The 11473-nt window shown below is 35.9% G+C and overlaps 1 protein-coding gene across 4 annotated transcripts; it reads right to left on the bottom strand.

The window, feature by feature from the left end:
* Window positions 1-5550: 5550 nt before the first annotated feature.
* On the bottom strand, window positions 5551-11076 carry LOC108278371 (T-cell surface glycoprotein CD3 epsilon chain). Of its 4 annotated transcripts, none has more exons than XM_053687460.1 (6): window positions 10984-11076; window positions 10774-10883; window positions 9705-9920; window positions 8946-9083; window positions 8754-8818; window positions 5551-7346 (listed from the first exon to the last, which is right to left on the bottom strand). In XM_053687460.1, the coding sequence occupies exons 2-6, from the start codon at window positions 10853-10855 to the stop codon at window positions 7287-7289; spliced, it is 561 nt and encodes a 186-aa protein (XP_053543435.1). In that variant the 5' UTR covers window positions 10856-10883; window positions 10984-11076; the 3' UTR covers window positions 5551-7286. The 4 variants fall into 4 exon arrangements, with proteins under 4 accessions (XP_053543435.1, XP_017347198.1, XP_047017380.1 ...); XM_017491709.3 differs by having other exon boundaries at window positions 9705-9923; window positions 10984-11075; XM_047161424.2 differs by having other exon boundaries at window positions 10774-11060.
* Window positions 11077-11473: the final 397 nt, after the last annotated feature.

Here is an 11473-nt window from a genome sequence, read left to right as displayed (position 1 = left end):
TTTTAAACTGCAGACGCTAAAGTTCATATGTTAACTTTTACAGCACATAAAAAGCCATCTACATGCCAAAGTTTAGCTGTAGCATTTGAAATTTTTGTCCTGTTGCTATGGTGATGTACCAGAAAACTACACTTTTCTACTTCCTAAGCTAATGCAACGGTCAGAACAGACTCGAATAAAATTCAAGACGTATGAAGCTAAAGACAGATTTGCGTTTTGTTTTGTGCCAAATTTATCTATTAAAGATGAGGCATTAGAAAGCCATTTAAAAGCCTATTTTCTTTTATTTTCTATAGTTTGCCTTGTACATTACAACTTTCAATATATATTGAGCATTTTGTATTCCTAATTTTTTTGTAATAAACATGTAAATGCCAGGTGGTAAAAGTTTTTTTTTTTTTTTTTTTTTTTTTTTGTCTCTGCCTGCTAGAATTTTCTTGTTAGTAATGTTGTACCTCTATTAAGGCGGTACATTATGGCCCAACATTCACATTTAAGGTTTTCATATTATTTAGAGTATGGGGCAAAAAATGGTTCCTCTCAAGGTTTGTTCCTCCTATCATCTTAGGGAGTTTTTCCTCACCATCGGCTTGCTCAGTAGGGATAAATTCACACACTTAAAATCCATATCCTGTGTTTATATGTTTCTGTAAAGCTGCTTTGCGACAACGTTCATTTGTTAAAAGTGCTATACATATAAAATTGCATTGAAAAAAAAAATGTCCAAATGACATCAATCATAAATGTCAGAACTGTTGGTGGTGTGACATTTCAGTTTCAGGCCAAAAGTGTCCCAGCTGTATGTTTTGGTCCGTATCATGAGGTCTGGTCTCATTATGGTGGAGTTGTGGCTGTGTTCACAGAGACAGCTTTGTAGAAATTCACCATCATTTTCCTTCCCACTGTGGTATGTGGGTCGTTATAGGGCCGGCGCTCATTTGATAGCTGAGTTAGAGCTATAAAATCTCCAATGGAGAAAGGCTTGATTCTTATTTCACCTCAAAGAACATTTAGACTTGTTGGATATGTGCCTTATAAATGACCGATGAATAGCATTCGAATTTTTGTTGGCTCGAGGAGGTTGGCTCAACTGGAGCCGAAATACATTTTGGGCCATAAAATTATAATTATTTTTTGTTTAATTTTTGCAGAATTCCAACTAGAACTAGGAATTAACAGAAATAAGGAGCAACACTGGACACAGATACAACATAGCATAGGTTTTGTGACATACGTACATTTATGATGGTGTACATAAGTGAAACATATTTTATCGATGGATCACTGGTGTCACATCTTATCAACATTTACAACATAGTCCTATAGAATACTGGATTCTGTATTAATTTATAATAATTGACGCACTGTACATATTTACAGTTCATATATAATGTAAAACTTGGACTTATATTATCAATACATTATGGGAGTTTTATCGAGTAACTGCTAATCAGGTGAAGCGAATGAGCCTGCGGTTTCCTTTCATCACCAAAATACTGCAAAGTTTCAGTGCTTGACACACATTCAGATATAAAACCCCTAACATCATGTGTACATGAAAGGGGCACACATGATTAGCCTGACGCCCACTCACACACACCCCCACACACATCTTTATTATTTCACTCTTTTATCAGAATAGCAGTGAAAATATCAAAACAAATGTAATTTTCATATCACGTCACTCATGACTGACACTCGAAAACGTGGCGATGTTGACTGATGCCGTTTATCACCACGAGCATCATATTAGCTATGTACGCATGCATCTATAACGGAAATCGAACTTTCCGTTGAGGTAAAACGCTTCAAAGAACAGAAATCTTTATTGAGATGTTAATATGTTTCGACGCGATGGAACTTACAAAATCGCACGCTATACTCATTTCCCGCTAAACCCTTGTGCTGGTTTACGGCTAAAACGATCACGGATCATGTTAGCGTTTATCTTCATTTGTTTTCTTTTGCTAACTTGATCTGGTCTGTTCACTTTAGAGGAAGGTTTTACTTTCGCAAGCAGGAGGATAGATACATTTACAGCCAGTAAACATGTCATAATGTTGCCATTAAAATAGGAACGTGTTATAAAGAGTGAGATCTTTGCAGATAACTTACAATTCTGTGCCAACTAGTTGTCGCTAATGTTAGAAAATGTTCTAAAAATCTAGAAATGTTATGGGAATGTATTGTGGGTTAAAACAAGGCTGACATTAAGCAGAAGCATTACAGACCAGATTTCTGTGGTATTTAAAAGCTATTGAGAGCTTGTGCACCAACATTTCGTTCATGTTTAGGCAGTCAGATTTGGATGTTTTTCTTTTCTTTTTTTGCCCCATGACAAACGTGTCAGTGGTTATTTAATCACTGATTTAGATATTTTTTTTCCCCACTCACCTTTGCACACTTATCAATTTTTTTTTTATATGAGATTATGTGAGAGATATATTATATGAGAGAATTAATTCAAGTTGTTAAACGTTAAAGCTTTATCCTTGGAGAAACAATCTGTCGTGCTAACTTGTGTCCTGTAAGGCTAATATAGTAAATACTAACTAGCTACATCTAGTGTGACTGATCTGATAAGAGCTCACAAAAGTCATGAAAATAGACTTACTTACGTATATATTACTATGCATATTCATTTTTAAATAATGGGTGTTAAGTGTGATCAATGTGCTCACTAAAGTAATGAAAAGTTATGAAAAACCTTCATTTAGCCAATTTATACATAAAGATGGAGTTGGAGAAAGCTTTAGTAAGCACGTAATGATAAAAAGGTCATTCGGAAGGACTTAAACACTATTGCATTCAAATAATATACTGTATTTGAGGAAAAAAGGCTCAGTATTAGCTAACTAAAATTGTTGTAACCAAATAACTTAAATATAACTAAGACTGATTTGTATTATATGCCATTATTGCATGCAGACACAAAGGAAATGAGCAAAAAGAATCAAAACCTCACTGAGGTTTCTTTTATTAGACTGCTGTAAATAAGCTGACATGAACATGTACACGCTGCCTTGTGTGCAATTTCCTTGACTTTAATCATTCTTTCATATCTAAACATAGCGTACAGTTCCAGCAAGGCGTAAGTGACGCAATAGCACTGTACTGATGCTTTTTTCCCCCTGAATCATCTCTAATCAGCTCTTGCCACTGTTTCCAAGAGTTAACTTTTCCACTGTTTATCACTTCATGCATGTTAGAAATGATGTATTTCATACTGCAGTATATATTTTGATGGTCTATATTTATAATTCAGAGATGCGTTCAGTTACGTTTGCTAGTAAATTTCACATAAATTGGTTTCACAGCCAGGAAATTAGAATGTAAGTCCATTTTTGTTATGTAGTTATGTGACAGAATGATGTAAGCTCGATGGCTCACGAGTAGCGCAGTGGCATGTATGAAGTATGTGATCAAAATATGATGAGGTACGGAATAAAAAAATTAAAAAAGGCATAGCCATCCCTGGCAGGAGGTTTCAATGGATATAGCATTAATCTCTGTTGTTGCTATGGTAATATGGTAGAAAAGACTCATCTTGCTCTATCATTTGGCGAAAAGGTTTATCAGTATATCAAGCAGTCGCAGTGGGGGTGAAAAGAATAGAAAATAGAGTTGAAATAAATAATAAATAAATCAGGTAACTAATCTCTGACACTCTATGAGGAAGAAACCTTGAGAGGAACCAGACTCAAAAGGGAACCCATCCTCATCTGGGTGACACCGGATAGTGCGATTATGAACCTACTTAACTAGCTACAGTATGACAACAGTAGGCTCTTGGAAAATGATGCAGGGCCATTTTAATAATAATAATAATAATAATATGGTTGGTGTGGGCGCGGTGAACCTGAGAAATAGAAAATATCAACTGTTTTTTTCCCCCTACAGATTGAGAAAGCCTTCAGAGAAGACCTTTTGTTTTCTCTGAAGGCTCTGAAGTAAAATTCCGTGTTCCACAAGGCTCCACCATTGGCCCATTTCTTTTTGTGATCTACTTGTGCCGCCAAATCAGCTCTGACCCGTCGAGGCATGGACTCCTCAAGACCTCCTGAAGGTGTGCTGTGGTATCTGGCACCAAGACATTAGCAGCAGATCCTTTACGTCCTGTAAGCTGTGAGGTGGAGCCTCCATGGATCGGACTGGGTTGTCCGGCACATCTCACAGACGCTCGATCAGATTGAGATCTGGGGAATTTGGAGGCCGAGTCAAGTCCTTGAACTCTTTGTCATGTTCCTCAACCCGTTCCTGAACAATTATTGCAGTGTGGATGGTGCATTATCCTGCTGAAAAAGGCTACTGACATTAGGGAATACCGTTGCCATACAGGGGTGTACTTATTCTACAACAATGTTTAAGTAGGTGGTATGTGTCACAGTAACATTCACATGAATACAGGACCCAAGATTTCCCAGCAGAACATTACCCAGAGCATCACACCGCCTCCACCGGCTCACCTTCTTCCCATAGTGCACCCTGGTGCCATCTCTTCCCCAGGTAAGCGATACACACACACACACACACACACACACACACACACACACACACACACACACACACACACACACACACACATACACACACCCGACCTCCACATGATGTAAAAGAAAACGTGATTCATCAGCTCAGCCCACCTTCTTCTATTGCTCCATGGTCCAGTTCTGATGCTCACATGCCCATTGTAGGAGATTTCGGTGACGGACATGGATTCAGCATGGGCACAATGACCGCTCTGCAACTACACAGCCGCATACACAGCAAGCTGTGATGCACTGTGTGTTCCAACTCCTTTCTATCAGAACCAGCATGAACTGTTTCAGCACTCTGTGCTACAGCAGCTCTTCTGTGGGATCAGACCAGATGGACTATCCTTCTCTCCCCAGGCACATCAATGAGCCTTGGGAGTCCATGACCATGTCACCGGTTCACTGGTTATCCTTCCTTGGACCACTTTTGGTAAGTACTAACCACTGCATATGGGCAACATCCCAATAGACCTGCCGTTTTGGAGATGCTCTGACCCAGTTTCACAATAATCTGACCCAGATTCACAATATTCTCAGACTGAACACACACTCAGCACTCTTTTTTTCCACTGGCATACTGTATATGTCTATAACTGCACTATCCGGTGTCACCCAGAAGAGAATGGGTTCCCTTTTGAGTCTGGTTCTTCTTCAGAGAGTCATTTCAGAGAGTTTTAACTCAACCACTGTCACCACTGGATTTCTGTAAAGCTGCTTACATGACAGTGTGTATTGTTAAAAGCGCTATACCAATAAAGCTGAATTGAATTGAAATTTTGTTGTCGTGATTGTTTATAGATGCTTATAAAATCGTTTTTTCCCTAGTGTTCATAATTTCTTTTGTAATCATTAAATGAAATGATCATTACTCATAAAGTCTGGACATTGATGTAAAAATACATCAAAAACAAAAACGTATTTGTGGCTATTTCACATTACAGTATGTCTTATAATAATATGGTAATGCTTTAAAAAAACATTTTTAAATGAAAACTAACAAAACCATCCATACGTATTTGACTGCAAATGCAACTTTATTGTGCAAAATTCATAACAAAAAACAGCATTTAAGGCACATGAAAAAAAAAGAAGTATGATATCGATTTGAGAAAAGCTCACATATATACACGCACATATGTTTTAAAAAAATTTAGACGAAGGAAAAAAGTTTATATCTCCATGAGTCAACCCGTCTGATTGGTTGGAACAGTGATGTGTTTAAAAACAAGTCGTAAAACAGAAACCTGACATCCCACAGAATCAGTCATGTTGATATTTCCAGCTCGTTTCTAGTCAACATGGCGAGCGTGATTCTGTATGAATCAGCAGTGGAGTTTCAAACAATCCTAATCTGAATTTCTATTAAAATGTGAAATCATGTCACGTAAACGTGCTCGTTGAGATGGTCTGTACGTATTTACGCACAGAAATAGAAACTTTTAGCATGTAAATGTCATATTGCTTTACATTTGATTATTACTTGGAAGAATGTTCTAGTAGCTTTATACCAAGAAAGTTATAGTGATTTAAAAACAAACAAACAAAAAAACTCTTCTAAGCCAATAGTAATCCTTTGCGCAATGGAGAATGAGATTTTTCAGAAATCTGAAAATTTCTTTGAACCCAAAAAACAAGGCACACAAATAAATACTAGAATATTTAAAAGTATTTCTACACTGTTTTGTATAACGCTAGCATTCATAAATCCTGTAGCATAAGCGTCATTGTTTATCATAGTTAAGAACTGTGTCTTTTACCATTTATTAATGATCACAAATTAAAATTAAAATCACCTCAAAGTTTGAAGTAAATGAAAATTAAATTTACTGAATGAAAGCGGAAATACAAGCAAAGTCTGTGGTCGTAAATACAATATAAGCTTTAAAACGACCACAGTAATCTTTAAGGTCAATTAATTATATGCTTTATATACTTTTTGAAGCCACACTATGTCCTCTAGGTCCTAAAGCATGTACCAGTGACCTGTCAAGTTTCTGTATGTTTTCATTAGAATGATTTAATAAGTTACGAAGTATGATCGGTTTTAATTTTCTGAAGTACAAAGTACAAACTAAGATACCTTACTGCAGGGTAAAATATTGAAAAAAAAAAAAAATTCCAGGTGCTTTTTCCTTAGGTCACATCATTAGTAACATAATATAATAACCTGAATAATCGATCGAGTCACACGCAATTTGAAAGTCGCACTGGAATTAAAAAGAAATCTAAAGCTACTCGTGGGAAAAGAAACATACATTCTTGTTTACTATTTGCTAAAAAGCTTTGTAAAAAAATGTTTAAAAGTTGCAAAATTTTTTCATTTTTTGTGATAATTAATGACATTTGTATTACAACATGTTCATACGGCATTATGTATTTCTTTCAGATATTCATATTTGTATTATATGAATATCTATAAGAATATACTATACGTGTAAGAGCCGGTGGTGAATCGTAAGGTAACAATAGTTAATTTTTTAATGTCTTATTTCCTCATTATATCGTTGATATACTGTATATCATATACACATATATTATATACAGTGCATGTGTCTGGCATATACTTATTTCCTCATACTGATTAATTCATTTTCTGTTAATGTGATTAATATCGTTTAATACAAGTGAGAATTTCCTTTTTCTTTAGCAAAAACTACTCTGTGTGTGTGTGTGTGTGTGTGCGTGCGTGTGCAGGGTTCCTATGCGTATGTAAGCTGATGTCTATAATACGCTCCGGTGATTAGAGGTCCTCTATCGCCGCTGATGTGCCTGAGCGTACACGTCATTGGAACGTGTGGCCGGGTTCAGAGGCTGCAAAATGGAAAAAACAAACAAACAAACAAACAAAAAATCAACAAAATGTTTTTACTTGATTTTATAACAGTGATATAGAAATCCGAAAACATTAACATATGGTTGATGTGATGTGATACTGTTCATCTCAGAAGCAATGAGTGGCCTCTGAAATATCATCCTATTTCTATTTCTGTTAATAGGAATAGAGAAAGAAGTGAAATAGAGAAAAAAGAAAGAAAGAACAAAGTCATTAGAGAGAGAGAAAGAAAGAAAGAAAGAAAGAAAGAAAGGAAGGAAGGAAGGAAGGAATGAAGGAAAGAGAAAAGTAAATAGATAAAGAAAGAAAGAAAGAACTGATATTAGAGAGATAGAGAAAGAAAGAAAGTATGAAGTCATTAAAAAGATAGAAAAAAGAAAGAACTGTTATTAGAGAGATAGAAAAATTAGATAATTTATTTCTCTATCTATCTATCTATCTATCTATCTATCTATCTATCTATCTATCTATCTATATATATAAAGAAGGAAAGATAAAAGTAAATAGATAAAGAAAGACAGAACTGTTATTAGAGATATAGTAAAAAAATGAAAGACAGTAGTCATTAGAGAGAGAGAGAAGACAAGAAATAAAGCTTTAAAGAAATGAATAGATAAATAAATAAAGAAAGAAAATCACAATGGAAAGAAGGAAGAAAAAGGGAAAGAAATTAATGAATAATATAAAAAGAAAGAAAGTGCAGAGGGAAGAAAGAAGAAGGGACAGAATAAAGAAAGAGTAAAAGAGAAAAGGAGAAAAAAAGAATGTAATGGAAAATGCAGGTCGCAAGGAATGCAAATTAAAAGCAAAAGAAATAGAGAATTAGAGAACAAAAATTCTAAAAACAAAAAGAACAAAGTATATAGTGTGGAATACACAGACAAAGAAAAATAAAGAAAGAAAGAGGAGGGTATAAGGTAAAAAGGAGGGGGGGGGGGCGCTACAGTGTGCACCTGCAATGTGAGTGTGTATACAGTATATGTACACATGGGTTTAAACGGTAGCTGCTGATTGGTCAGTTGTAAAGCACATCGTGACATTAAACGTGCCAAGATGGCAGAAATTCAAATCCAGTAACATTCCATATATAATGTATTTCAAAGAAATGTTTTGAAGTTTTAAACAATGTTACAGTGAATCAAACACACACACACACATGATTGTGGCGTTCGGGGTGGTATTCGCAGATATGCTGATCACACTTGGGATTGTGGCCATACTTTACTTCTGTGCTAAGAATAAGGCTGCAACTACTGCCCCTCAGAGAGGTAATGCACGCACACACACACACACACACACACACACACACACACACACACACACACGCACACACACACACACACACACACACACACACACACACACACAGAAACACTTCACTTTACCTGATAGTCAGGGTCAGGAGGTGGAGGTCCCCTTGCTGGTCCCCGTGGTTGACGTGATTGTGTCGCTGTAACACAGAAATAAAAAAAATAGATTAATTTATTTGTGTGCATTGGAACGTGTGTGTGTGTGTGTGTGTGTGTGTGTGTGTGTGTGTGTGTGTGTGTGTGTGTGTGTGTGTGTGTGTGCATTACCTCTCTGAGGGGCAGCAGTTCCAGCCTTATTCTTAGCACAAAAGTAAACTATGGCCACAATCCCAAGTGTGATCAGCACATCTGCGAATACCACCCCGAACGCCACAATCATGTCCATATCAACACACCCCTCACACACTGAGAGAGAGAGAGAGAGAGAGAGACAGAGACAGAGAGATGGATGGTAAATGCACATTAACTAGAAAATAAATGGTGCACTTGGAATTTCCTCTTTTTATTTTAGATTCTTAATGAACATTACATAACATATGAATTTGTGTTATCATATGATTTAACACAAAAATGTGTCTTTACATTGCTTTAATTTGTGCTGTTGTGTGACTAAACACTAAAAATGTCTTTAAATTACTTTAATTAGTGTTGTGTGACTTAACACTAAAAATTGTCTTTAAATTGCTTTAATTTGTGTCGTCGTGGGAAGCTTTAAATAACATTACGCACTATTGTCCAGGTATTTAACACAAACATTGGCTTGAATTGTTGTTGCCTTGCTAAATATCATGAATGCTTCACTTTGGAATAACTTCAGTGGATGCTGTTCTGCAACTTAACGCAAAAATAGCATTAAAAATCTTGAATTTTGACTGGCCTGGTACTTAACATCAAAGATTGGCTTGGAAAGTTTTATTTGCTATGGCTGACATTGTTTTGCAATGTAACACAGAAATCGCTTAAATTCCCACTGTGTTGCTACCTGGATGGAAAAATAGCTTGATGTATGTATTCATTTGCACTTACCCTTGGCCTTGATGTAGAAGTGATGTTTTTTTGATTCTGCTCCATAACTGCAGTAGTAGAATCCATCGCTCTTGTCAGTGTAATTAGAAATGCTATAGGTGTTTGTTTCTGCTGGGAGTGAGAGTGGGTCTGTTTGTGCATATTTGAACCATTGTATGGTGTCCTCCGGATCAGCTGGACAGGTCAGTGTGACTGTGGTACCCGAGATACTCACATCTGCTGAGGTGAGAAAGTCAGAACACACACTTTCCCTCAGTGAGGATGTTCATGTTCATGTGTGAAGAGCCCCCCCAACCCCCCCCCCCCCCCCCCCGTCACGTGACTGATATTTAGTGAACGGAAATACTAAACTTTCGTGCGCATTGCAAAGGTTTATCTCAAATAAGTCATTCAAGCTAAAATTCCTTTATCTTTACTTTTCATTCTACAAGAGCACGTTAATGGAATTATAGTAGAAGTCCACGGTTCATGTCCGACGTTTGTAAAATTCTACTTATTTTCACTTCAGATTAAAAACTTGTATTTCATATGATTTTTTTTTAGAGTACCATCTGAGAAAAACATTTATGGTTCAAATGTAGAACATCACAACACTATGTTTCCCTAACATAAAGGGTTTCAAGTTTTTCAGTTTTTTTAAAAACATTTTTTACTAAACAAACATCTAAACTTTTTCTGAAAGTTCTGAAATTCCTACAGTAAATTTTCACTACCAAATCCTGTTAAGGTCCTATTTTATTTTAAAAATATGCAAAAACAAATGACTTGTAAAAGCAGGGCTCATATTTAGGATTAAGGATTTATTATCATGTATTAATATGAATGCTCCGACTATTATCGACAAATTCCTAAAAAACAACAACAAAAAAACAACGGCGCTTCAGTTTTACATCGAATTCTTATATAAATAAATGATAAATTCTTAATAGCGAATAATGAACTTTTTCATTTACTTCGCTCATTCATTTAAAAAAAACTTCAAAAGCTTTGCTCAATTATAAAAAGAATGAAATGGAAATAGAAATATGAAATTAATAATGAACGAAGAGAATTTTTGTTTTTGTTTTACCAGATTGCCCAGCCACGACGGTAATGGCGACTGCGAAGAAGAAAAAGACGTAGATCATTTGGCATCCCTTCATTTTGCACATGTTGTTCTCTTTCTTGTAGCTTTGTTCACTTAAAAAAAAATAAAAAATATATATATATATATAGCTTAAGTTCAAAACATCCACGGAACAGAATGACTTTCAAAGAAAATATTATATTTCCAACTAACTCTTGTTAGTCTTGTCTGTCAGCTTCTACTGTCACCTACTTCTCTCTCTCTCTCTGTCTGTCTCTCTGTCTCTCTTTTCCTGTTACAATTTTACAGGAAGTAGAAACCATCAGAAGCTCAGCGTTCCATCTGCACCTGTCACACAATCACGTTGTTTGTAAGGCATTATTATTATAATTTTTTTAACTGCTTGGAGTGCTGTTAATGTTTAAATACCAAAGCGTTATTGAATTCTGGATTCCGATCAGTCGGAAGCTGTTTAAATAATGTGAAGATTACTTTTCTATAGCAGCAGCTCTGATAGTAGTGCTACAAAGAACAGGTTTGTACTAATGCGCTCGTTTACGCTTTGCAGTTTCTTGGTAACATCACAAGCATGTGAGAAAACAGAGAACAGGAACCGACTTGTTTGGCAATGTTTAATGTAACTATAAATGGATAGAAAATACATGCTTTTTAAATAATAGAGAATCACTGGCAAATTGCTATA

This window comes from Ictalurus punctatus, chromosome 17 (assembly GCF_001660625.3).
Source record: "Ictalurus punctatus breed USDA103 chromosome 17, Coco_2.0, whole genome shotgun sequence".
In the NCBI taxonomy this organism is placed as follows: domain Eukaryota; kingdom Metazoa; phylum Chordata; class Actinopteri; order Siluriformes; family Ictaluridae; genus Ictalurus; species Ictalurus punctatus.
This window is presented reverse-complemented; position numbering and strand designations above follow the sequence as displayed.